Here is a 26,843-nt window from a genome sequence, read left to right as displayed (position 1 = left end):
GTGCAAGCCGAGGAGCCTCGCAAGCCAGCACAGCCCACTCAGTGGTCTCCCTCCCCAGAGAGGCAAAGCTGAGTGAGTGCTGGGAGTTTCCCATGCAAACGGTGCTGAGCAGAGAGTCTCAGCCACCGCACGAATGGCAGGGCTGTGCCTTGCCCCTTCCCCTCACAGCCATCTGCAGCTGCAGTTAGTGTAATAATTGTCTCTCGCTTTCACTGCATTTAAATGAATGATTTAAAGCACAGTTTTAATTACAGAGGCTGTGAAGGAGGGGAGATACGGAGAGAATCTCTCTGATTTGCACATCAGCAGGCTCTCTGGTGGCTGTGCATCAGCAGGGTGGGTGGGCAGAGCCTTAGAGTTGGAGCAAGACTGYAAGGATTGGAGTACGCAGGTGTTTGGAGGTTCTTTGTTCCTTGGAGAGAAGAGATCTCTCCCCTCACCCCAGACCTACCTAGGCCAGAGGAAAAGCCCAGGGGCCAGGATGGGTAGAGGCTTTCACTCAAGACCTCACCCTGAGAGCCTGGAATTTGTTCTCAAGCAGAATGCAGAGGCCACTGAACCTTGCTGGTGCTCAGCTGGTCATCTTGATCAGGGATTGGGCGCTTAGAGAGAGGCAACAAGTACAGCAGAAGTGGAAGGTCAGAAAGGAAGGTATTAAGGAAGACAAATTTTGGAGCTGGATGTGATTATGTGATCCTTGGAGTGAGGGAGAGGGCCTTGGGTGAGATACATGGTGGGAACAGGCCCTGCTGTGACAGGGGTGGATCTGGCATCATGATCTTTCTCCTTGTGTTTTAGGAAATTCAGATGCTGAAGAGCCAGAAGTGCAGCCGATGGGAAGCAGAGGGTGAGCGTGAGGAAACACTGCAGAAGCTGCAGGTAAGGATGGCAGATCTGGGACACCTCTGCACTCGGAGTAGAGAGATCTGTCCCCGTTTCTCGTTTAAACCAAAGAGTGATTTTCACAGAGCTGCCGTGCCTGTCCCTGCCCATGGATGATGGGGACTAGTCCTTGCCTATGTCTCTAACTTCCGCCACCCTCCCTGTATCGCTCAGAGATACAGCGTGGGACACAGTCAGCGGGCAATAGCAAACCCAGCCTGCAAGTACTCTCTGCTAGTGCTCACTGCGGCCCCTGACATGGGACTGGAGCTGGGGTGGAGGCGTCCCRTGACCTCCATCCCTCCGAGGTGCCTGTTCAGCTCGCTGGATGGCCAGGGATGGTTGGGGGGGCCGCAGAGACTTGCCAGCCACCCCGTGGGGAGCAGAGCTCTGACTCGGTCCGGCTGGCAGAGAAGGGCAGGCGGGAGAAGTGCAAGCTGCTCTGTGCCTCAGGGCAAGGACGCAGGTGGAAGCGAGGTCTGTTGTGCAGACTCTGGGGCGCTGCCCGCCCGTGCCCACCTCCACCCACTGACGCGGGGGATCTGCTGCAGGCTCAGCTCGGCACACAGGCACTGGTTTTCAGGGCAGGATAATATCTCCAAAYGTTAAATGGCATCAGAACTGGAGATGATGGGCGTGTGGGGAGATAAACATTTATAGCACCTGTGCRAACTGTGGGCCGATGCCTGGATTTGGGGCATGTGTGCTCACATGTATGTGCACGCTGGGGTGCTGTGGCTCAAGATAGGGAGGACCCACCGTGAGAGAACCCCTGCAGACCGGGGGTGGCTGGGTGTGGGTGGCCTGGCACCGAGACAGCGGCAGAGCTGTTTAGTGGAGATAAGCGTAGTTGTCCATGAACAGCACGTGTCGATGCTGTGGTGCCAGGACAGCTGCCTCACTGCACTTGCATCCTTTGGCAGGAGCTGGAGACACGCAACGYGGAGCTGGAGCGCCGCCTTCACCTGTCTGAGCAGACGCTGGCCGAGACCCTGGCTGAGAGGGAGAAGATGCAAAGCGAGGTCACCAAGGTGGCAGAGATAATGGATGTGAAGATTTTCGAGCTCAGCGAGATCCGTCAGGGACTAGCCAAGCTGGTAGAGAGCAACTGAGGAGCAGCACTCAGGGAGGAGACACCTCCGGGAGGAGGGGAGCCCAAGCTGGGACTGGTCACTGACAGCAACCGTAGTCACAGAACGGCCTCAAGGCCTGTTCGGGCAGGATACACCAACATACCAGCAGCTGCCTGGACAGCGTGGAGACCAGCCGCGGCCACTTACTGCCCACTGAACACCCAGTTGGAGGGCAGAGGGGACCTGAGCTCCTGAATCCTCCACAAGGAGCATCTACAAGTTACAGCCCGGCCTCTCTGGACCGTGCCATAGCTGTGGCATGGCCCAGAGACAGCAGGCTGTCCCTGTGCTGCTCAGCAGCTTGTCTGCCCCAGCCTCCCTGTTGCCACACTGCATCTCCAATGTTTTTACAGTTCTTTTCTAGGGAAGGGGCTGAGCAGCCTTCGTGTTTTTTCAGTAGTTTTTTAGGGAACCACTTGCCTTTTGCAAAATATGCTGCCTCTGCTTCCCTACCTCGGGAGGGAGGAGAGGTGCCAGCACACCGAGGACAACAGTCGCTCCTTTTCCTTCTTCCCCAGCCCTAACTACGTCGTGTCTAACAGGATCCAGTAACGCTGGTCACTGTCAGGAGCTTCCAGATGTAGCAGAAGTCCCCACTGCAGACAAGGGTGCTTGCCTGCCCACGTGTCCTTTCCCGGGTTCAATCACATCCTCCAGAGGAGAAGGAACTGCAGGTTTTAAAGCTCTTTTTAGTTTAACACAGTGGGTTTTTATGACTTCTTAAAACTGCTTTAAGCTGAGAGCACAGGCCTGGTTGGGATAGGGGCATTTGAGAAATGRGACACTCCCAAGGGGGTGGACAACCAATTGCTGGATTGGTATCTCTCCCAGCCTCTAAGGACTGCAGTTAATTGGAATTAAATGGAGCAAATCGCAGTTGCTCTTGGGGTTTTTTTTCTCTTTTTTTTTCCTTCTTTTTTTTAATTGGGAAACAGCCCACAGAGATGTCCCGCTCTGTGTCAGCCTGAGCAGTATTCCTTGTAAGGGTACAGGCCCCAGCTTGCCGTGCTTGGCCGGATTAAACAAGAACATGAGGCGTTTGGAGTGTGCTGGGACCGGTGCCCATTGGGCACTGTGGGAAGTTTGTGGGTTATCATAGATGTTGTCTAGTAATAGGAATCGAGCAAGGCCTGAGGGAGGCACTGCGGGAACCTGGAAAGTCGTGTCTCCCCAAGGTGCCCTCTAAGTCTCTGTAGTTACCTAGGCGCATGCTTAGCCCTGTGCTGAATGATGAAGCAGTGTCTGTGTAGTAGTAGTTAGTAACCTTACAGGAGTGTTGCTGGATTTGGATTTTTTTTTGTTGTTTTTCGCTCTCTTTGCCGCTATAGGTTAGGCAAAGATAGCAGTAATCCTGGGAATGTTTCACAGGTCTGCAGAAATCCTGGCACTTAGCAAACATGGGATGCCAAGTACTGCCTGCTCCGCGCCCAGCCGAACCTTGGCGAACCTGGGCAAAGGCAGTACGGCTCCTCAGGGCCTGCCTCTCCTTTCACTCACCTGGTGACCAAGAGAGGAACCCGCTGCTTCACACACCGCCTGCAAGTCAGGGCAGAAATAGGTCTGGCACCTTGGAAATTTGCTGGAGCGGAGAACTGCTGGTGACTGCGCGCTGAATTGTGTCTAGGCAAGGCCCTTCCCTCTCCCAGGGGTGATGAGGAAACGCTGAGATTTCCAGACCTGCGTAGCCGGGGAAGGGCTTTTCTGTTTGGGGATTTGGTTGTTTTGTTTGTGGGGTTGGGTTGGTTTTTTTTTTTTCTTCCATTTTTTGCATGAACTGTTCCCATGACTGTATGGGGCTGGAGCTACTGTAGTAATATTTGTTGCAGGGTATTTAAGAGGGGAAGGAAGTAAGCTGGGTGGCAGAAATTTCTAGGGACTTGTTTACTACCCCATGTCAGTGCTCACGTTTTATTCCTACAGGAGCAGCCTTGTCTGAAATAGAGATCAGCTCCAAGAAAGGTGTGTTTGGTCTGGATCTCTGTCACTGTAATACTGGGGGAGGCAGGTGGGATTTCAGGGTGTGGGAGAAGGAAGTTAAGCCAGTTTTGTGTGTTCTGACTACCACTGCCCTCTCGCACTTCTCCTCTGTGCCTGCAACCCACAAGAAGGAGCTGGATGTGGAAGTCCCAAATTCAGGCASTGACCGTTTCATAGCCCTGCTCGGGCTCCATGTCTCTGGCCAGYGCCTGCGTTGTGTTGCAACACCATTGATCAGGGCTGACCGGACCGCTGCGTGCTGCGCCCCGGTGAGTCAGCTCGCCGGAGGGAGGCCGCGCTCGGACCGTTCGCAAGGAACGAGAGGGAGGCTCTGAGTCAAGCTGCTGCACATCCCGGCAGGACTCCCTCGGAGTGGGAGAGATGCAGACGCGAGCTGTGGCTCTCGGCTGAAACAGTCGCTCTGTCGGCTCCGTGGAGCAGTGCGCTGCCTGCCGTTCTCCCCAGGACCCGCTCCGAGCTGGGTCAGACAGCAGTACGGGGTGAGACCCAGCCCTTATGCAGCGTTTTATACCTTCAAAGCACAGCCTAGAGTCACCAGAGAATTCCACCGGACCTGCAACAAAGACAACAGGCCCACTGACAGTTTAGGTTCAGTGAGTGCAAGAAAGCCAAAAGTCATGCAACGAGTTATAAATTTAAGGAATCTGCAGTTAATCTTCCACTGACTTAACTGACTTCTTGCAGGAAGCTCTCCTTGCTTCACACAGAGCTCGACCTCTTCATGTCAAGCTAAGAGTCAGTCAGGGCCAGACTCTTTATTTAAAAATGCCATGGAAAAAGCCCACAACACTATGAAAAAGTTCTAGACTGCTACTTACCCTCATACGTCACACAAAGCCAAAGCCAGGGTGAGATTTCACGCAGCCACACGGTGCCTACAGAAGCAGTCCTAGCCTCAGATCTCTCCTCTTGTCGTTATGGTGTGGAAAATCCAGTCGAAAGCGCTGCTGCGCTCAAACTGCAGATAGTGTACCTGGGCACGGAGCAGAATGGGGTGCTACGCGCTGGTCAGAACAGGGATCCCGAAATAGTGCCTCCCCTAGGGACTCAGCAGTCCAACATTTGGCGTCCTGAGGAGCTACCCCTCCACCCCCAAGGAAGTATTTCTTTTGTCTAGCGGAGCATTGCACCCAGTCGTATTATTAACCATCCATAAGTGCAAGTTCCTCCATTCAGCTCTGGTGAAATCAACACTTCTGCAGCAGGAACAAGCACAGCCCATTCACTAAACTTTCTGAACAGACTGTTCGTTGCAAACAAACAAACAGCTCTGTCTGCCTCTGGAAACTTTGCTGTTGGAGCTGCCTAGCTGCCCTCTCCCTGGCAGGATGCTGGAGGCTGTTTGCCTGTGCAGAGCGCACCTCGAGGCCAGGAGTACTTTGCATGCACTCGCTGTGCCTTGCTCCGTCAGCTAGTCCCAGTCCTGGCTGTGCTCCTTTGCTCGTCCGTTGTCAGGCACCAAGGAGGACTGAGGCCATTTTCCTTTACACTCTTTTTCCCCACGGGTACTAGTGGCAATTCTCTTCCTTGCCAGGAGAGTCTAAATAGTGGCTTTTTGATGAGATCTGCCCTGTGCCCAGCATTTGTTAAAAGTCTTTTATTGAGGCATTGCAGGGCAGTGTGATGGATAGTCCTGGGAGGCACTTTCTGTTGCAATCCTCCCCTCTTCTAAACTAATGAAAACCCATTAATCACCAGCTACTTCCACAAACGCCCTGAATCTGCAGTTAGCAGCAAGACAACCTCATTTAGACTGGTATGGCAGCAAAGCACTAATTCTGTCTACCCCACTCTAGTGAGCATTTTAAAAGGTCTTTGACTGTGTTTAAGAACAGCAGCACTCTAACACATTACCACCATGCACTTTCTCATGCCTTCCCTCCTTATGCTTTTCTYGCTTTAAAAGAGAAAAATCCTGTGTTACAAAAGCCATTGCTGAATGGCAAAGCTGCAGTTTTATGTTTGCTTCTGTCTCACAATAACAATTACTGTCAGCAACTAAATAACAGTGGCTTCCTTGCTGGAGGAGAAATGCTACAGATTGCAGGTACCTTGAGAGACCTAATTCTTTTGGCAAATGAGGGTCTTAATTATTCATGGGCAGAACATTAATAAAGAGAGCATGGGGGGAAATGGGTCACATGTGAGATCAGGATGAACAAACAAACAAACAAACAAACAGGCAAGCTTGCAACTTCCCCCTCCGTGCACGAGGTTCTGAATAGTAGTGGTAAGTTCTGACCCTCCGTTCTGAATCCGGACCCGAGATGAGGCCCTTCTGACCAGCTCAGCAAGAGGAAATGAAGCTTTGCTATTACAGGACATGCCAATAATAGAGCCTCCGAAAAAGGATGAGTCTAATGCAAACTCCACCTGGCAGATGCCAACAGGCCTCCCAGGCTGAACAGGAATGTAAATCCAATCCAGACCTAGAGCAGGCCTGGCAGTCAGAGTGCCAGACCACTACCAGCTCTGCCACTGACTCACTCCGCAGCCTCCCACACCTCTCTGGGCTTTGATTCCTCCTCCTCCACAAAGCAGATAATTACCCTCCCTGAAGGGCTGTGAGACTTAAATTACTAGCATCTATAAGGTGCCTGGAGAGCCAGGAGAAGAAAAGAGTAGTACAGGCCAGACTGGTTAATACACTAAGTCCATGAGTGATTTTAAACAAAAGGTAAAATCGTTCTCTTCCCAAAATGCCTCTGCAGAGCCCCCTGGTAATGATTGTTGTGTTGTTGGGCAGCCTCACAGTGAAGTTACTTGACAGATTGACTTTGATATCTGTATTTTTGTGAGAATATACAGTTCTGGCTGAAGCAAGTCCTTGATGGAGTGAAAGCAACTAGGCACTTTGTGTTAAGTAGCCAAAGGTTCAAACTTAGGGGAATTTGTAATTAAATGGCACCAAAAATGGAAAATAGGTGACCTAACCCTTTCGAGCTCCCTGCATCTGGGTTGAGGAGATCAGCTGCTCTGTTACTCAGAGGATAGGTTATTTTTAGTTCAGAAATGGTCTGTTTACACTTCACAGCACAGGCAAGTGTTCTCTGCGAGTGTAACATCCCCCCCCCACACATGCACACACTGGAAGACGATTTCTGTGTGCACCAGAGAAGGCAATTAAATGTGTATTTTGGAAAGCGTCCATAAACACATAATAAAGCCCCAAACTCCAATGAGGCTCACAATCTCCTTTCCCAGAGTAATTTATAATTATTATTGTTATTAGATTGTGGTGTGTAAAGGCAGTTTCTGCTCCGAGGGAAAAGAGCGTGAGCTACAGCAGTAACCGTCTCTGCACAAGATCCTACCTCCTCCATCAGCTTCCTTCCACCCTACCAAAAAAGCAGCAGCTGGAATAAGGCTGGAAATGAGACACTTGTGGTAAGAGCAAGCAACACTCCAGACACAAGAGACGCGGCAGCTCCGGCAACAGGTAATCTAAAGGAGCAACACTTGCACGCTCCAGTCAGCTCACAATTGAAGCGCAGTTCACAGCCACTCAGCTCCCCTGGGAACAGCTGACTCCAAGCCTGGGAAGTGAGAATCAAAGGTATCAAATTCATTTTCCTCAGATGCCACTGTCAGTTGCCAATTCTAGCTGTAGGAAGTTTCCATGTGGAAGGTGTCAGGGCACTGGCATCATCTCTGTGCCCAAAGCACACAGGGGAAGGCTCTGCAGTCTGCAGAACCAGCTATTCCAGGGGAATACGTTCCCTTTGCGGGTCACTGGGACTTTACAGGCTGGCACAAATGGGAATTGTCACCCCTTTCTCAAGTACCCCATCCTGTAGTCCGCATGCACATGACACTGTGTGCTCCAGAAAGAACACGGCAGCCTCTCTGCTTTCCACTAGCTGATCACCCCATTATTAGCTTATTTCTCCCAAGGGCTGGTAGAACAACAAGTGAGAGGGGTTGCTGTATCTAGGCCATGCCTTCTGTTTCCATCAATGCTGGGATAACCGGGTTTCAAATCCCAGCAGGCAACAGACAGAAAAAGGCATGTGGGAGGATCGTCATTTCACTCTAGCCATACTGCTTGGAGAGATTAATGCCCCGACCGTGGTATGGGCAGATGAAAACAACAACCAAACGTAGAGATTGGTGGCATTGGTGCCACATCTCCTGTGCTCTCAATGTGGGAGCAGCACGGCCTGTGATGTTTGTGCTCGGGGCTGCACGAATGATGCTGCGAAGTGCTTTATGCTATAACAGGAGAGTAGCTGAGCTCAGGTCTTGTCATGTAGAAAGGAAGGAATTGGATAGGACTAGCCTATGGTCTGTTTTACTAGTGTGAGAATCAAGCACAGTAGCTCCAGTCTCCACTCACCTGACACTTGCACAAAGCTGCTTGACTCAGTGAGCAGAACTGGAGAGATGAGGACGAGCTGCTGCAGCAGGTTAGCGCTGCGCTCATCGCTTCTCTTCGCAAGGCCAAGGCAGAGTCTCCTACTCCTCAACAACTGCTTTCTCTCCCAGAGGTGACAGGAATCAAGAGCAAGTCACGTAAGGGTGTGTTCCCATGAGAAAGCTGCTGCAGGGAGTGAGACAGGCATGAATTAAACAGACCCAGCAGGCAGGTTTTCTTAGCATGAAAGAAAAAAAAAATCCCAGTATTTCTTCTCTCTGTCCCCTTTTGGGGCCCTGACACTGGCAGGGAGGAGGTGGGGATGGGGGGGGTTACAGCATCAACCACATCATACCTGGAGTAAAGACACACATGTCCAGACAGCGGTAGTCAAGCCATTAATGAGGGTGTGCCACAGACAAGGAGTTTAATTAATCAGCAAAAACTGGCAGGGAAGAGGTTTAAGGTGCAGCAGGGAAAGTGGAGGTTCAACAAGGAAACTGCAAGGAGCTGGGAAGAGAGCCCTGGAATGGAGAGAAAGCCAAAGCTACAATGGAGCATTGCAGGGATACAGGGTCAGTCCTGCCCTGCTGCAGACATGGGCTAACACTGTTAACAGAGGCACTAGTCGACCCTACAAGTAAAGGGAAAACACTGAGGCTTGGAGCCCTGACTCGGGAGGATCCTGCCGGCAGCAGCACCCAGCTGGGGCCTGCCTGCCGTGGGCGTAAGGCTCAGGCCCAGGGCAGTCCTGTCCCCCCACTGTCTCCCTGATTTCTCAAACGGGATCTTTAATATCCAGCTGCCCAGCCAGCAGGCCCCGTGCTGTATTTCCTCCTGAACAAGGACGAGAGCCAGCAGCGAGGGCGTCCGGAGCACACAAGCTGCCATCTACTGGCTAACCAGGCAGTGGGGCCCCCCAGGACTGCATGCAAGCTGCCCAGGAGAAAGGCTTAGAGGGGAAAAGGCTGTTCCTGGCAGGAAAGCTTGTTAAGCAGATTTTTAAGGCTTTCAAAATAGCTAAGCTGGTGTTTACAAAGAGCATCCAAAGGTAAAATAGCAGCTGACACAGTGCTGGCTGTACCAGCAAGGCATCAGGACAGCATGGACAACTCGCATGGAAGTACAACTGTGTTAAATACACACGGAGCTGGTGCCCGTGCCCCAGCTGCAGCCGCCGTGAGGGCACAGCATAGGTCAGACCAATGCAAGGGCAGCAAACGCTGCCTGGTGCAGGAGCAGGAACGCCTGGGCTGACCCCAGCAGCGTCAGGCTGATGCTACGTCTGGACAGCAGACCAGGAGGGAGCTTCTACCTACTGCTCTGGCAGGGTCCTAGCCAGAGCACGTGTTTTGAGTGGGGAGCCAAAAATGGCTGCGCCTACAGCCAGCAGCAGCAAAGCTGGAATACGGGCTCCAGTGCAGCTCTGCCTCAGCAGAAATAAATCAAGCGCCCAGCCCAAAGCTTATCCTAGACTGTTTCATTGCAGCTGCCTTTTCCTTGCCACAGAGATCAGGGGCTTTCCCGGCTGATGCAGTATCCAGTCTGTGTGAAGGAGTGCCAGCTCCTGAAGGTGACTGCTGCATTATCAAACCTGTTCCACACCTCCAAGTTTCCTTGCTCTGCAGAACCGCCACTGTTGAGGATTTATCAAATGTATATCTCACCAAGGAGGATCCTAACCCTGCAATTTAGAGGAGACAGCATCTCCCTTCCCCCAGCAAAACTTCCGCGAAGCAGTCCCCAAAGATGCGTCCATTCCTCCCCAAGGGGGGCAGAGATGAGGGGATTGCTCCAGGAACAGGCAAAAACTTCCTAAAACACACAAGAGAAACAGCCAGTGTTGGTGTATGGCTACAGGCCGATCAGTGTAAAGGCCGGACAGAACCACCATGCAAGGTGGGAGTCAGAGGAGCACGTGCTTGCGCGAGCCCCTCAGAGCAAGCAGGGCTGGGCAGTGGTTTCACACCCCGAGGCAGCAGGAGGATCAGGAGGGTTGGCACAGGTGCCCGGCAGGACTGTCCCCTCGCACACACCCTGGCACGGCCCCCTCGGCAGCGGCACACAGCTGGGTGAGAGAGGAGGCAGCATCGGAGATGCTGAATCGGAAAGGGTTTCCATAGCAACCCAGCCAGGGATACCCTCCCAGAGCTCCGGAAGGTTGGTCTGAAGGAGAGGAGAGAACTGAGCGTGCAGAGCATGTGGAAGGCACACAGCAAGTAGCGGTGCAACGGGGCGAGAGGGAGCAGGTATGGCTCAGACACACGCTCGGACACAGCAGGGCATAAAAAGGGATCGGTTCTCAGACCTGCTCTTACACAGCACTAACAGAGAAGCGTGTGAACACCTGCCTAGGGGATTGGCAGGTGAATCCACACAATTCGCACACGGAGGAGGAGGGCTTTGAGACCAAGACACAGAAATTTGGGAGGCTGGGTGCTCCTGGATTTTGCCAGCAAGCCTGTGATGAGAGACAAGCCCTTATATTCATAAGGGAATCCCAAAAGTTTGTGATAAGGCTTGGAAACCCCAGGATGGAACATCTTACTTGGAAGACAGTACTGACAGCACATAAGAGATGTCACTGGATGTCCTTTGGTCCTGGGAAAGATGTAAATTCCTTATCTGGGAATGAAAGACACCTTTCTATGTCTCAATTAACACAGCAACCTCATTTCCTACTTGGCCACTCCCCAGACAGATTATCTGACGCAGGAACAGCTCGTCAAGACTACAGAAAGCTCTTACTTCCAGCACGTGTCCTACCCTCACAGAGGAGGCTGCTCAGGAAAGAAAAGGGATGTATTAAAAGGAATTTTGAATAAAGCTTCAAGACAAGAGCCTTGATCAAACTCTACATGTCACATTGTGCTGGAAGATGAACAGAGAAACCCCCACCAGGCTGAAGCAGAGACTTCAGACAGCAGGTTAAGAAGTGTTTGCGAGAGGGGGGAACAACTGACGCTCAAAGGCAGTACTACCACCCTCCTCAGAGAGGCAAGAGCTGCCTGTCCCAGGGAGGATGTCTCTTTAGTCTGCAACTAACAGGCTTGCTCCACAGATTAGCATGCACGTGGCTGTATAAGCATTTAGTATTCAGGTAGCATCCATCTGGTACAAACCTATTTGCTGCTGCCGCAGCAGCTGCCGCCAGTGACAGGGAGCTGTGCTAGGAGGCAGGCTATTGAGTGCTTTTCCTTCCCAGAGGGCACCCAAGGGGACAAAGTGAGAAACATGGTTCAGGTATCTCCTAAACCCCAAACTGTATCACACCCATCTCATCCCACACCTGCCAGCAGGTAGCCAAAAAGACAGGCACTGGCCAAGCCCACTTTAGTGCTGAGCTCCTGCATGGCCTGAATGCACTGTGAGGCCCTGCTATTCATGGCTGCAGGAAGTTCTTCCCTGAGGGAAGCATTGGCTTTCCTCTGCAAGACCTCCCTGTGCACAGACCATGCTTTGAGGCGGGCAAAGGCACTGCAGGGACCACATGCTCCCAGGGAAGGAGCTGGGCTCAGGTTGGATGAAAAGACTGACGGAAGCTTTCCATGGCAGATAAGACAGCACCAGGATACAGAACACCCAGAACAAGCTGAGTCCTTGTCCAACTGATTTCCTGACACAAAACTGAAGGTTTCCCATTTTATCTCTAAGCTGTTTCCCCACACGAGGTACTGTTCCACGCCCCTGAAAACCCATGACAATTCCTCATGTTAGTAGGTGTTAAAGAAGGTCAAACATCCTGTCACCTGTTGCAATAAGTATTTATTTAGGGCCTGACCACAGAAACTATTCTTGCAAACCAGAGAACAGAAATAACAGTTCCTCAAACATTAAAGGCACTGATGACCAAACTTGACATCAGAACAGAGCTGGCCAAACCTGGTGGCCTGAGCCTGCTCTGGAATTTGAGGCTCTGTGGGGAAGCACTTTTATGCCAAATGATTCTCAGAAGAGCTCATCACCCTCTCACCAGCTTCCTGTCCCAAACATACATGATGCAAATCTGTGCTGGGAGGCCCAGAAACCTACAGAGCAGACTCGGACAGAAACCACTCTGGTTAATCTTGGATGGTACAAGAAACAGGGGAGCTCCACCTCATGGGCTTTTCACCTTCTGCACCAGAGAAGGTCTTTGAACTGACTGATCACCGGGGAAAGCAAGATCAGACCTAGAGTTCCCAGCAGCCCATGAGGATGCCCATGAGGCCCTGAGGGAACCATGACTCTGCTACCCACACTGATCAGCAGTGCTGGAGTCCAAACTGAGGCAGATAACCAGGCGAGGGTGCCACATAAATGCATAAAGCAGCATTATCACAGGAAGGCCCCCAAGTGCAGCCTCCCTATGTGTTCCAGGAAATTTTCCTCTCAGAAAACCCTGGGCTATGTCAGGCCAAGGGGCTGAGCTCATCCTGTCGCAGTATTTTTAGACTCTGGCTCAGGGGAGAATCTGTTGATATAAACAAGAGTGGCAAGCACCAGCCCCTGAAAGGGAAAGAGCAACGACTGAATGAAGGAAGAGAGAGAGAATCCTTCACATCACCAACAGTTCAGGTCTGGCTCTCCTTTGCTTGGGGAAGGAATGTGCTTTTGAAGGACATTCTTCCAGGAGATGGATCCAGCCTTTCAGCATGGACTCAAGCAAGCAGCATTGTGCAGGAAGGAAAAGTAACGGGGATGGTTTTTCAGAGGGTACCATCCTCCCTCACCCGCTTCCCCCGTACTCTCCAACACTGATTCGTCAGAATTAAAACCCATTAGGTCCCAGTATCCCCAAAGCAGGAGCAACGTCAGGGTGGTCAGAGCCAACCAGCAGGGCTCCCAAGCTCCCTATGAGGCGGCCAAAGGATGTTATTTCTCTTCCTTAGCATGCAGTCTGTTCTGCCGCTCTGTCCTCTTCTGCAGTTTCTTCTTCAACTGCAGTTGCTTTTTCTCCTCCAGCGTTTGCTGGATCTTCTCACGGAATTGCTTGTTTTTCTTCTTGATCTTGGCTAGTTCTGCCTTCCTTTTTGCCTCCAGATCTGGATCCTGCAATGGTAAATGCCAGAATACTAGTCACATGCATAGGGACAGTGCCAGCCCCATGCCTTTGCCAGATGCCCACTCTGCTCCCTAGCCCATGACCGAGTAGGCTGTAGAAGTCAGACACTAATCCAATCATTTTTTCCATACCAGTCACCCTTTAAGATAAGCTTCAGCACCAAAAGGGAGGCGGACAAACTTCAACAGTGAAGAAAGAACTGTCATTTCTTTTCCATGTCAATGGTGTTATACCAGCTACCGATCAAAGTAGTTTATATAGCAGCAGCTCTCACCTTCCCTTCAAGGATCATTTGTTTCCGCTTATTTATTTCTTTCTTTTCATCAAAATCCATCCCCTCCAGTTTCTGTCAAAGCAAAAATACAGCAAGGTGATCAGTAATCAAGCACCGAGTCTGACACAGAAAAGCAGTACTGCTCTAAGGAGCCAGCAGAGCCTCCTTAGCTTTCACACACACCTTTGGTAGCCTGCAGCCCTTGTCCCCAAAGTACCAGCCTCCAGCCCCAACACTCAGCAGCACAGAAGTGCTGCAGAAATGTGCAATAATAGATCAAACCCTATGCTAGGGAAGATATTAAAAAAAAAAAAAAAGCCTACATACATCCAAGTGCTTCCATTAGAAAAAGGTACAAAACCACTTATCTACATGCTCAAGAAAAAAAGCTGCATATCCAGAGCCGCACATTAGACTGTGACCAATCTCCTGGTTACACCCAGCTACCCAAGATTTCCAGTCCTCTGAACAAAGGGGCTTATGTTCGCACACTTACTATCTCACAGTCCCTCCTGGTGATGTACACCTGGGTGAGGATGTCGAGCACAAAGCGTTCCTCCACAGAGAACTCCTGCAGCTTCAGTTCTAAATCGGGGCAAGACATTTGCAGAACATGGTTCATTACAAAATACAGCAGCAGATTCTCCACTAGTGAAAAAACAGTATAGTTTCACTGATTGTCAGTGGAATTGCTGTCACTTGCTTTGATCACTGTGACTTCTGCAGTCCTACAACACAGGATTAAATCCTCCCCTCTGCCCACAATTCCCCATAGCACAAGATGTTGCATTTATTAGGTCTATTTCCAAACACAGATGAGATCTGAATCTGCGCAAAGCATCCCATTCCTTCTGTACACCTCAGCATACACAGCACTGAGTCAGGAAGGAAGGAAAGAAGGAGCTGGCTGCTGTAAAAAAAAGGTTATGGAGCAAGCTCTACAGACTGTTTCCCCTCCACTAGAAACAGCAGGAAGACAAACATGCTCGTGTCTGGCACACACAACAGCAAACTCAAAGCTGACAGATTCAAGTGCTCCTGCTCTTTTCCAAGCCTTGGCCACACAGTCAGGGAACAGAGACCATTTTTATGCCAATGTTCCAGATTATACATCCTGCCCCGTGAAATTAAGGCTGCGAGTACCACCAGGACAGAGGAGCATGTATCATCCCACATTTTAGCAACATTAATGCTCTCCACTTACTGATTTCATCCTCAATAGCATGTACCAGATGAATGTCGTACTGCGTCACCATTGTAATAGCTATTCCGTGCCGACCTGGAGGATGAAAACACAGTAATATATGAATGTTGACAAGCAGAGGGAGATGAAGCCTAATCCATGCCAGATTCCATCCACCCCCGTGAGTCAGCCTGGCACATTATGGAGACGGGGTGCTCTGAAGAAGGACCTTTATTTGCTCTGCAAAATCAATTAACTATTGGTGCAGATCAGACACAGCTCAAGGTGAACCACCAACGCAATCTTAGGGCAGGATGCTGAGCCAGTGATCTGAGTAGATCTGATGCTGGCTGAAAAGACTGCACTGCAGCTGCTGTGAAGCCTCCTCACACCCAGGCAGGGCACAGCCCTCGCACTGGGATCCCGGTTCCAGCCAGCTGCAGCACCACCTTGCAGCAAACGGCACATGGTTTTCCCTGCTCACCCGCACGGGCTGTCCGGCCAACCCGGTGAATGTAGATTTTTGGCAAGCCTGGAGTATTGTGGTTAATGACAACTTGCACTGCAGGAATGTCCAAACCTCTGGAATGCAGGAAAAGAGAACAGAAATTGAAAAACACCATTTTAGTACTCTGCTGTCCCCAAGAGCCCAATATTCTCATGAATATTGCCTTTATTAGTTCAGGCTTATCCTAGGAAAAACCCTCTCCTCACACTACTCTCCAACAGCCGCAAAACAGGACGGCCTGCCACGCACATCACCCTGTAGCCTAACCAACTGCCTGCTGTTCCCTCCTAGACCCAGAGGACAAGCTAAGCCTCGCAGAAATCATTCTCCTGCTACAACACATGCATACGCCCCTGCTGCAGCAAAACAAGGCAGAATCAGAGCTACTTCATACACAAATGAGCTCCAACATACAGCTTAAAAATATTCTATAATCAAAGGGAACAACCTGATCTTACCCAAGTGGGGATTAGAGGGAGTTTAAAACTTCTTTCTTGCTAAACCCACCCTAACCTCCACAGTGATTCTGGTGCTTAAAAAGCATGTTTAAGACCTTTGGCAACAGAGACAGCAGTTTTCCATTACCTGGCAGCAACATCAGTGGCAATGAGAATCCTAAAGATGCTGGACTTGAACTTTGCTAAAGCCGCAAATCGCTGCCGCTGTAAAGGGAAAGTCTGGATTAGAGATGCTGCGATCCTCAGGAGCTGCATGCCCTGGACAGACGTCTGGCTCAGGGATGCAGCTACAAGCATCCATCTCCAGACCTACCCTGTCACTTACCTGTTTCATCATGGAATGCAGAGCTACAGAAGGAAAGTTGAACTTCCTAAGCATCATGTTCAAGACTTGGCAGTCCCTTAAGACAAAAATACATTTCCCTGTTATGTTCTGTGCCTTCAAAAGCAGATGGATCAGAACAGAGGCTGGGGTTCCTGTAGAACCCCTCACAGTACAATTACCACAATGCAGCTAATTACTGAAGCACAATGACAGAGGTAAGGAACCACCCACTCCACCCTCAGCACCCGCTCACCCCCAAGAGAGTGACTGGATCCCCACATGTACCCAGGGGAATGTCACCAGCACCACACTTAATCCCCAGGAACTAAAATCCTAAAGAAAGAGAACAGTACCAAAGAACAGACAGCACTATTTTCCCCATCCCCTTTCCAGTATCCATCAGCAGGAGCAAGGGAAGATCAAGGGAGGTAATGCAGCTTGACCCTCTGGAGTGTTACATTTCTAGACAGTCCTTCACCCCCCGATTGCCCAAAAGAAAAGGTGTTCATCTGCCAAATTTCAGCATAGACTAAGGAAGCAACCACCATCCCAGCCTAACAAACAATAAACCTGAATTAGAAATGCAAAGGCACATCTACAGTAAGAGCAACTCGACTCACTTGCAGGTTTTGGTAAAGACAATAATAGACCAGTCTTCATGCTCATCCTGAAAGGTCTGGATTAAATGGACAAGGTACGCGTCCTTGACTGTCTCTGGCACAAGCAAGTAGCGCTGGTCCAATTCATCCACTGTTCGCACCCTGTAGGGAGGGGGAAGACAAGGCACCAAAAAAGCACAGGTTTGACAAGCGAAGATGAAACGTGAAGGGGATTACAAAAAAAAAAAACAGGAGACAAGATAACAGAGAAGAAGTGTGATCCCATATGTAGTAGAGCAGGCGAAGACTTACTCTGACAAAGCTTCCCAGAAGAAAGGCTTGTTCATGGCAAGACTCTTCAGCTCATTCAGCGTATTGGTTAGCGTGGCACTGAAAAGCAACGTTTGTCTGCGTGCTGGAACAGCCCCTAGAATCACCTCCAGGTCCTCGGTGAAGTCAGTACATTCCTGCTCCAGTAGCCGGTCAGCCTCATCCAAAACCTAGGCATAGCCAAAGATAAACAAACAGTAGATTGTCTGCCCTCACACCTATGGAGCTAGGAACCTTAAAAGCAGAAACAAAACCAAAGAACTGCCTTACCAAGAACTTTAGCTTTTTAAGGCTGAAAGTGTTGGAACTGCGGAGGTGATCTGCCAACCTGCCAGGCGTAGCAATGACAACATGGGGTTTACGGGCGAGCTCCAGTGCCTGGGCCACCATGTCTGAAACAAGAGCCACAGGGCCAGGTTACGGGCAGCTGAATACGGACCCTAAATAATGTCTGGTCTGTAAGGTTGGAAAATACAACACTCCTTATTTCTGCCACCCTCACACAGCCTAGGGCACAGGATAACAACTTCACAGCAAGAAAAAAAAACACACCATGTGGAAAGAAAAGCGTCATCCAAACATCGGATATCCAGTGACCCAGGAAAACAAAACTATTGCTTTGGGTTTAAAATACGCACTGTCCTTATGTCCTTTTAGAGTTCCTTGCTATAAAAACAGCTGCTCACATTTAGGGAAACACTCCCCATTTAAAGATAAATCGCACAGGCCTCTACCCACAGGGACAAAAAGACAGCAAAACTCTCTAATGCTGATTAACCTGTCCCCATCTAGCTGCTGCAGGGAACAGGCAGCCAAAAGAGAGGCCGTTTCTGACGCGCTTCAGAGAGTTTTGCCCCATTGCTCACCCGCTGCTTTGCTCTTGCCCAGCCCAGCCCGCGCCGCAGATGGAGGGGGCCAGCAGAGGCCCCAAGCCCCGCGCGGCAGCGCCACTCACCCAGGCCGCCCACCACGACGCAGTCCTTCAGGCCGAGGGGCTTCCCCAGGACGCGGAACTGCTCGGCGATCTGGTAGGCCAGCTCCCTGCCGGAGGAGAGAGAGCTCAGGCGGGGCCGGGCGCCGCGGCGGGGCCCTCCCGGGCGGCCCGGGGCTCCCCGGGGCCCTCCCGCACCTTGTGGGCGTCAGCACCAGGCAGAAGATGCCGTAGGGGTCCTCGGAGAGCGCCTGCAGCACGGGCAGCACGAAGGCCGCCGTCTTCCCGCTGCCCGTCTTGGCGCAGCCCAGGCAGTCGCGACCTGTGAGGGAGGCAGAGGCACGCGGGCCGTTAACGGCCGCCAGCAGCCGTTAAACGGCCGCCAGGGGGGCGGCGAGCAGCGGCGGCGGCCGCCGCACTCACCCTGCAGCACGGGCGGGATGCAGGCGGCCTGCACGGGCGTGGGCCGGCTCAGCCCCATCTGCCGCGCCTGCTCCACCAGCCACGGCGCCAGCCCCAGCTCCCGGAACGCCGCCATGCCGGTGGCGGTGGCGGCCGGCCCGGTCCCCGCTTCCGGTCCCCGCTTCCGGTCGCGCGCTACGCGTCACTGTCCTGCCCAGCCTTCTCATTGGCTGCTTTCCCTCAGCACCTACTTCCGGCGCCCGTGTGAGCGTCATCGCCTCTTGGCGCGCCCATTGGCTGGGGGGAGGGGAGTGGCCTGGCGACCCCGGCTCCCGGCAGCCCTCGGGGCTCAGCTGCTTCCGGAGACGTGTCTGAGGGGAGGGAAATGGCGGCCGGGGCGGGCTCGGGCCCTGCCGGCCAGGGTGGCGACGCGGACGAGCTCTTCGACGTGAAGAACAACTTCTACATCGGCGCCTACCAGGCCGCTATCAACGAGGCGCAGCGGGTCAAGGTAGGGGCGGCCCGGAAGGGGCCCCGGCGCCGGGTGTCCCCCTGGCCCCTCTCCCCAGGGCCGGCTTCCCCTCAGCCGCCCTGGCGGCTCCTCCGGGCGCGAGCTCGGGGCTCCCCGGCGCCCCCCGCCTCGCTCCAGGCTGTCTGCGGTGCCGCTTGCATGAGGCCGGTGGCGCAGGGGAGCCCCCGGGCGCCGGGAATAGGGGTGTGGAGGGGGACTCGTCCCACGGCGCAGCCTGGTGGGGCTGCGCTGCTCTGGGCTCGGGTTATGGCTATATGGGTTGTTGAGAAATGTTTTTCCTGTCGTCTCTCTAGCCGTCTAATCCGGAGAAGGAGGTGGAGAGAGATGTTTTCTTATTCCGAGCCTACATTGCCCAGGTGAGGTTTGAAGTGCTGCGTATGCAGCAGCCTAGCCTGACTGCAGGGCTGGAATCGGGAACTTGAGGATCTGAGTCTTGCAGATTCAGTGCCCTGCAGTTTGTGTTAGTTTCTCATTCAGCATTAGAACACAATGCCTTCATTAACAGTAGTGCAGTTATGAACATGACATGTTGTATCTAGGGGCAGTGCGACTTGAAGAGACCTTTTTGAGAGGCACTTCTTTATTTTCAAAGAAAGCGTATGGGGGAAATAGTCCTTTATAGGGTTATGAAATCTGGCTGTGTTTGTGGAGCGTGATGGGAGACGTAAAATAGGAATTGGGGGAGGGGGGAGAGGTTCTAAGGTTTTTATAAAACAAACTGTTCTTGCTTGTGTCCTTAAAATGAATAAATTCTAGATTCTTTTTTGTCTTTAATAGAGAAAATACGGTGTTGTCTTGGATGAAATTAAAGCTAGTGCTAGTCCTGAGCTCCAGGCAGTGAGGTTGTTTGCTGAATATCTTTCAAATGAGGGTCAAAGGTAAGTCTGATAATAAGTTATTACAAACACTGTCTGTCAGGGAATATGTTTCCATATGGAAAGTTTCTAGTAGAAGCGTTGTCTGTGTCTGTGGTTCTGCAGTGAATCTCAAAAAGGTGGAATTTTAAGGAATGGAATCTTTTTGCATTGTTTAGCAATGAAACATTCTCAAATTCTTACTATTGCTTTTCACAGGGATGCAATTGTTGCCGATTTGGACAAAAAAATGGCAAAAAGTGTTGATATAGCTAACACTACGTTCTTGCTGATGGCTGCTTCCATCTATTTCCATGACAAAAATCCTGATGCTGCTTTGCGCACCCTGCATCAAGGAGAAAGCTTGGAATGGTAAGTGTAACTCAATATGGCATCATCGAGGTGTGTGTTAGCAAAGTCTCTGTTGTCTAAGGAGGGTTGCCATAGAAATAACAGAGGTCTGGCTTGTCTCTGAAAAGCTTTGAAACCATTAAGAAACTCTTTTGAGGATTGCCTTCTAAGTAATCAGGGACTTGGTGCTTTTCCTGCAATATAGAGTATATTGTTCCCTTGCGAAACTTAAGAATCTGATTTATTGAACAGTGTGTGTTTGTGGTCACTGAAATGAGCCTTATGGCATTACAGCAACAGAATATTTGGGAGCTAGGAGCAAGCTTCCCTGTTCTGTGTCCCGGTGGTCGTTCTCCCTGCTTTATTGGTTTTCTACTGCAGGGAGGCTTGTCCCTAGTGACCACTCATACGTCTCTCTGCTACACAGCAGGTTCCCAAGCAAAGTGTAGGGAGCAGTAAAGCATACAACGGGGAAAATCAGTTTGCCTTTGTTCCTTGCAGCATGGCAATGATGATACAGATTCTTCTGAAGCTCGACAGGCTTGATCTAGCCCGGTAAGTTTGCCCCTTGTATGCACCCCTTTGTTTCTGAACGGTGTTCTTGCAGTGGGTTTAGAAAATTTTTGAAAAGTCCTTGATAAAGCACTGCTAGGTGATCAAAATTCTCTTAACACATGCAATGGGCAGAAGAAGCTGTGTTGTGTGGGTTTGGGTGCACTGTGCAAGATTCTTGTTCTTCATGATGCAAGAGCTTTGGAGATAGTATAGCTGCATACAGCTAAAGGAAGAAACTGTCTTCTATGCTTAATCTCACCTTTTGCTACATTGTGGTTTGAATCTCCAGTCCTGGCTTATTAGCTTCCCAAAAAGAAGTTAAACAGGGAGGGAGCACTCTTCCACAGACTGTTGTTTCAGCAAAATATAAAAGCTTTGTGCCACATTACCAGGTTGCTGTGGCTGTTGTGCTATAGGGATAGAAGAGTTGACAGAGGAAACTGCAGCCTTTTGTTTGTATGTGAAAGAACTCCAGAGGATGCATTGTCTTTCCGTTACCTGGCTCCCGCTTTTGCTTCTGCAGCAAGGAACTTAAGAAGATGCAGGAGCAAGATGAAGATGCGACTCTTACTCAGCTGGCTACTGCCTGGGTGAACCTAGCCATCGTGAGTATCTTGGAGAGGGATCCCTAGCGTACAACATCTGAGGAAACATTGTCCAAAAGCACAGCACTGGCACAAGACTCCCTGTTGTGTTCCTGATTGCCCTTTTCACATCATGCATTCAGAGAAGCATGCGGTTTAGAGGTGGGGGATCGGGGGGTGGTTTGGTTTGGTTTGATTTTGGAGGAGGGGGTAGAAATTCTTGATGCTTGCTTTTTTTTTGCTTTTTTTTCCCCCCTCTCTGTTACTGTGAAATGTATTTTTCCTTCAAGCACCCAGAGAATATTTGTAGCTGACTTTTCAGGCTACCTGACTGTTTTGACTGTTGGCCTTTTCATGTGTGCTACTTAGCCTTTAACTCACATAGGGAAGAGCTAAACCACAGTTAAATGACTCATAAAACATCATAATGTGAAATGGAAAGCTGCTGTGCGACTGGCATCCAGGCCTTGCAATTAAACTCCAGACAAAAATGTAATTCTCTGCTCATAGCAGACTGTCTTTAAGCATATTTGTGATCCTAGGAATAACAGGACAGCCCTAGCTAAACTCAATTTCAGTGAAATTAGCTTGATAGAACCAGCTGCCATAGCTCCTTGCTTGCTGAGAAAAGGAAACCAGAGCTGAGGGCAAAGATGTTTGGCACTTTTGATCTCTTATTCTTCAACTTCCCTCTCATCTAAGGAAACCTGTCTCTGCACGGCTGGAAATTTGCCTTTCACCTTGTTTGCGCTGAGCCTTTTGGTGCTCGCCCCTGGTTGGCAAGAAGTTTTTTTTATAACCTAGCATTAGAAAGGGGCAGCCAAAAACATGTACAAAAACATGTACATGGCAGTCCAGATATCAGATGTTTAGAGGTAAGCAGTCTCATAAAATTCAGTAAAGACTAAAGCATGCATGCAATAACCTACTGTGAAACTGCTAAGACTTTTTTTTGGCACTCATTTGGCATTGTTATGAAATCTCTCGTGCGTAGTTCTTGCCTTATAATAGTGTATGGCTATATTTTTCTTAAAATCTGACTTTCCACTAAGGACGCCACGTTAATTCTAATCCGTTGAAGCTGCTGCATGTAGAACCTTTCTGAAGCTGGAACTTTCTGAAAAGCCAGGTGTCCATACCTTCATTCAGTTATGAAATCTCATTTCATAATGCCTTATTACCTCAAGCATCTGAAGTGGTTCTTTTGAAGTGTTTTTTTTTTTTTTAATGGAAACCTGAATCTTCTGATCATTTAAGTGGTTCTTAATGTTTACTATTTTTGTATTTCTTTCATCTACAATCTTACTGTGATAAGGAGATCCCATGAATGCCAGCACCTGTTAGTGCTGGTTCAAGAGTGTACAGCTTTCTTAGCACTGTGTAGTGGAACTGTAGCTAATTTGTCTCCTCTCTCTGCAGGGTGGTGAGAAGTTACAAGATGCCTATTACATCTTCCAAGAGATGGCAGATAAATGCTCCTCCACCCTCCTCCTACTTAATGGACAAGCAGCCTGCTATATGGCTCAGGGCAAGTGGGATGATGCCGAGGGGGTACTTCAAGAGGCACTGGACAAGGTATTTTCTGTTTTGCAGGCAGATTAGCTTAAATTCAAACACCTTTCATAGGCACATGGAGCAAAATAGCAAGGACTTTCACCATTTTGCTTCATGAAAGCGTTGCTAAGGGTTGTCACTGTTAATACCTACCTTTTCTTCTGCTTTGCCTTCTCCAATAAAGTGAGTTATGAATTTGGCAGGTAAGACTGGCTTCCACTTGCAACACTGCAAGCTGTTGCAGCTAGTCACAGTAGAGGTAAGTCAGATGAATCAGATGATTATTTTTGTTTTCAGGACAGTGGCCATCCTGAGACCCTGATTAACTTTGTTGTCCTGTCACAGCACTTGGGCAAACCACCAGAGGTGAGGCTTGTTTTATTGTACTCAGCAAGCAGAGTATGATGAACCTGTTCCTACTGTGGAGGGCAGGCTGTGTATTCCTAGTGCACTTGGTAGCTTTGCTTAGGTTTTGAGATCTTACGTGTTCTCATCAAGACTAGTATTAACAATTCTTTTTTTTTTTCTCTCTCATGTTTTCAATATTCAGTAAAGTGTTTATGGAAGTGCAGTTGTTGTATACTTGAGAAGAAAGTCTGGGTGGAAAACTGGCTCCTGAGTTCTGGGCCTGGTTTTCACTGACTGTTATCTTTGACCTGCTATTTAAGGTCTATTTAAAAGTGAGGAGTCTCCATGGGTCTTATTGTTTTCACTTGGGACTGTTATCATTCAGAATATTAAGAAAATCAGATCTTTACTCCTGAAAATAAGTTCACTGAAGTGTCTTTTTTTTAAACCATTGGCTTTTCCTTGTCTTATCTTAATATTTAAATTTATCTATCTCATCCTTTCAGGTAACAAATCGCTACTTGTCACAGTTGAAAGATGCACATAAAAATCATCCATTCATAAAGGAGTATCAGGCAAAGGTACTATTCACTTTCTAATATAAAAACAGATTTATCATGGGCTCATACTGGTGTCTGATGGAGCAAGTGGATTCTTAAGTAAACATGATCACAATTCTGAGCGGGGCAAGTCCATGTTCTTTCTCTGATGTCATGAGAGATGTTGGGAAATATTAGCCAGATGTGAAACAAAGGAGTGATGTACCTGAACCTAGTGACAGCTTGCATAATAGCTCTGTGATATAGGTCTTCTATGGGTCAGAAGTTTGTTACCATCAGATACGCTTAAATAGGAGGGACATTCCTCTAAAAGAGAATTTGGGGAGGAAACAGGAGGGTAAGGATAATAGGGAAGGGAAAATGGAGCCAGTGAAAAAAATTGAGAACAACTTGATATAGGCAGTCTTGCTTCTTAGAATTCTTTATGCCTTAATGAGATGTGATCATGTTCTCTTCAGCTCAGTGATAGTGCAGGTCTCATTAAATTTACAGTTAAGTTCAAGACTTGTTCATTTTTTGTTTTTGTTTTTGATTTGGAGGAGAATGATTTTGACCGGCTTGTCATGCAGTATGCCCCCAGCGCATGAGGAGAAGGGAAGGAGGCTGCGGATCTGCTCTACGGTACCTTGGGAACTGGGGGTGATGCGCAAAGCCTCTTTGGCAACATGGGAAAAAATTCCCTCTGCAAGTCGGTCTGGCTTATCTCAGCATGGTTGGGTCTTGCAATGCAGGCAGCCAATGCTAATCTTGTATATAACTTGTAGCCACTTGAATTTGGTAGCTGAAAAGCCTGTGTTCTGACTTAGCTGGGTCCTGAACTCTGTTTAAAATACAGTGCGGATCAACAGTATGCAACACTGTACCTTAAACATTCCTAATAAAGCCTTTTCTGGATCTGTGTGGCCCTTAATTTGCATTCTGGAATTCAAGTAATTTCTCTCTGACCGAGCCCTGTCATATGTACTGAGGATATACTTGTGGGAAGAATACGAAGGTTAATTTTAAGCATCTACCTTCAGTACATGGGTGAATCCTGAGTTATGGCTGTTGTTTCAGTCTGACTGGTGACTCTTCCATTAACTTCAGCATCCTCTGTAGAAAGGGTGCATGGCTGCAAGGGGATACTGCTGGCAAGAGGGAAAGCTTCCCAAAAATTGGATCAGTCATGATCTTAAGGTGGTAAAATCCAGTAGCTCGTGTCGTGGAAACAGGAAAACATTAGATCTTCCCTTAACAAAGTACATCCTGCAATACATGTGAAAGTGCACTTGCCCCCAGTCACTTGTGAAAAGTGTAACAGTTGTTGAACCTGGCATGTCCTGGAACATGTGTGATACGACATCATGTAAATGTGTCTTTCTGTAGCCTTTGACTCCTGTACAACTGGCTATGTTGAGCGATTGTGTTGTATCAGAAATGCAAACAGCAGATGTCCAAGTGGAACCCTCAGCTGAGACCTTCTGAACTCTAATATTATCTTTTGAACTGTGTTTGGGGAGGGAGAGAAGAAGGGTTTATGCTGCACTGTAAATGTGTCTAACCGGCGTTTCCTTTGTGCCCACCTCGGCTGTGATGGCTGTGAAAGGGCTCATTGTCTCCTTCCTTGGCTTGTTTAGCAAGCAGCTATTTTCAATGAGGGGTTATTCATGGTCCAGTCTTGAATGAATGTTTCCTTTGTGGAGCTGTCTGAGGGAGATGTGAAAGGGGCTTGTGTTTTCAGTGCAGCCATTACCCACTTGATGGGCCATGATAAATTGACTTAAAAATGTAAACAATAAAAGCAAGTGCCATAGTAGGAGCCAGGGCTGTCAATGTGAAAATAGGGGAACATGTTGTTCAGGCCTCCAAGAGGAATGAGGTTGTGTTTTCTCACTGATGTCCCAGACCAATTAGAGAAGATCCAGAGAACTTGAAGGCAAAATGGCTCTCCCTAAAGCAGCTGTGATCAGAGCAGTGACTTTTAAGTGGCATAAAGCTCATTTATATTTTCTCTTTCTCTATCAAGCTGGTTCAAGTTACAATTCCGTAGATGGGTTTTCTATTCATGAGTGCCTATGATTTTTTTTTTCTTTTTTTTTCTGTCCCTGCTGATCTCAGAGCTGCAATTCAGCTGATAGTTTTAGTGTGCTGGGGCACAACTGAACTCCATTTGCCCCTCCATGGTCAAAGCTGAATACTACTGCTACTCCAGTGCCTTTGGTCTGAGGTTCTTGTGCCCTAGCATAAGAAAAATTTCAGTATTTCAGGAGGATCTTCATCTTATACTCATGCTACTCCTAGCAGAGGGAATGTCTGTATTTGTGTTTTGACTATCTGTATGTGACTATGGATGTATTGCTTTTAATTTTACAAATATACATAATGAGGTTTGTATTCTTTCATGCTCTGGCAGCTGGCTGGAGTGCCAGCTGCCTGCCTTTTGGAGGGGGTGTTTAGTAAAGTCTTTCTCAGCTGGGGTTACCACCTTCTATAGTACGTGCTCGCCTTTCCTCAGGTGCATCTCCTTATCCTAGAGCCTCTGTCACTTATTTGGAACAGGTGCAAAAGTTTAGCTATGGGGTAAAAGCAAAACACCTGATTTCTTTGCACTGAAATGCCTTGTTGGCCCCTGTATAAGCAAGGGGCAAATCTGTCTGCTTTGCTGAGATGCATGGAAAAGAGAAAGATCTGGAGGAGTTTTTTTCTGTATGCATATCAAACCCAAAATGTTAAAGGATGAATGTTTTGTGATGGGTTTTGAACGTGGTTTGAACACGTACAAGCCTCTGTTCCATCTCTCTGCTGGACAGCGGTGCCGGAGCCCTGCGGGTAACTTCGAGCCCTCGTGGCCACCCAAGGGCCCTACCTTGGCAGGCACCGCTGTTTTCCACTGCTGTATCACTAATTGTCTTCGCTTGGTGGTAAAGTACTAGTTTTTGCCTCCGGTTCCCGCTCTCGGAGCGATTCCAGGCTATTGTCATGGCTCGTAGTGCAAGAGAGTAATTGCCTTGTTTCTTGTTTGAGAAACGGCGGCTTAACTCCATTCAGCGAGCGTTTTGCTGCCGATTAACTGGCAGCCGCTTAGCTGATGCCGGGCGCCGGGGG

The 26,843-nt window shown here is 49.4% G+C and overlaps 3 protein-coding genes across 7 annotated transcripts in view; 2 read left to right on the top strand and 1 right to left on the bottom strand.

Annotated features, from left to right (window-relative positions):
- Positions 1 to 3,973, top strand: part of HOMER3 (homer scaffold protein 3) — a 37,476-nt gene extending 33,503 nt beyond the window's left edge. For all 3 annotated transcript variants that reach the window (XM_026064844.1, XM_026064841.1, XM_026064842.1), the window contains 2 exons: positions 799 to 879; positions 1,806 to 3,973. In XM_026064844.1, the coding sequence (XP_025920629.1) occupies positions 799 to 879; positions 1,806 to 1,994 (270 nt within the window). In that variant the 3' untranslated portion in view covers positions 1,995 to 3,973. The remainder of the gene's footprint in view (positions 1 to 798; positions 880 to 1,805) is intronic.
- Positions 3,759 to 18,606, bottom strand: DDX49 (DEAD-box helicase 49). Of its 3 annotated transcripts, none has more exons than XM_026064846.1 (16): positions 18,443 to 18,606; positions 18,218 to 18,341; positions 18,044 to 18,129; positions 17,359 to 17,480; positions 17,071 to 17,258; positions 16,780 to 16,920; positions 16,160 to 16,235; positions 15,962 to 16,038; positions 15,353 to 15,450; positions 14,890 to 14,964; positions 14,182 to 14,270; positions 13,686 to 13,757; positions 8,350 to 13,398; positions 7,328 to 7,549; positions 4,832 to 4,986; positions 3,759 to 4,566 (listed from the first exon to the last, which is right to left on the bottom strand). In XM_026064846.1, exons 1-13 carry the CDS (start codon positions 18,555 to 18,557, stop codon positions 13,222 to 13,224), a joined length of 1,440 nt encoding a protein of 479 aa, XP_025920631.1. In that variant the 5' UTR covers positions 18,558 to 18,606; the 3' UTR covers positions 3,759 to 4,566; positions 4,832 to 4,986; positions 7,328 to 7,549; positions 8,350 to 13,221. The 3 variants fall into 3 exon arrangements, with proteins under 3 accessions (XP_025920631.1, XP_025920632.1, XP_025920630.1); XM_026064847.1 differs by having other exon boundaries at positions 3,759 to 4,986; positions 8,350 to 8,553; positions 8,723 to 13,398; XM_026064845.1 differs by having other exon boundaries at positions 3,759 to 4,986.
- A 161-nt stretch (positions 18,607 to 18,767) lies between these two features.
- On the top strand, positions 18,768 to 24,669 carry COPE (coatomer protein complex subunit epsilon). Its single transcript, XM_026064857.1, has 10 exons — positions 18,768 to 18,932; positions 19,247 to 19,309; positions 19,731 to 19,831; positions 20,027 to 20,179; positions 20,660 to 20,713; positions 21,237 to 21,318; positions 22,717 to 22,872; positions 23,149 to 23,217; positions 23,706 to 23,780; positions 24,299 to 24,669. The coding sequence occupies exons 1-10, from the start codon at positions 18,807 to 18,809 to the stop codon at positions 24,344 to 24,346; spliced, it is 927 nt and encodes a 308-aa protein (XP_025920642.1). The 5' UTR covers positions 18,768 to 18,806; the 3' UTR covers positions 24,347 to 24,669.
- Positions 24,670 to 26,843: the final 2,174 nt, after the last annotated feature.

The sequence above is a fragment of the Apteryx rowi genome, unplaced genomic scaffold, assembly GCF_003343035.1.
Source record: "Apteryx rowi isolate R43461 unplaced genomic scaffold, aptRow1 scaffold_220, whole genome shotgun sequence".
NCBI lineage: Eukaryota > Metazoa > Chordata > Aves > Apterygiformes > Apterygidae > Apteryx > Apteryx rowi.
Note: the sequence above shows the minus strand (reverse complement) of the source record. Positions and strands in the feature narration are given on the sequence as shown.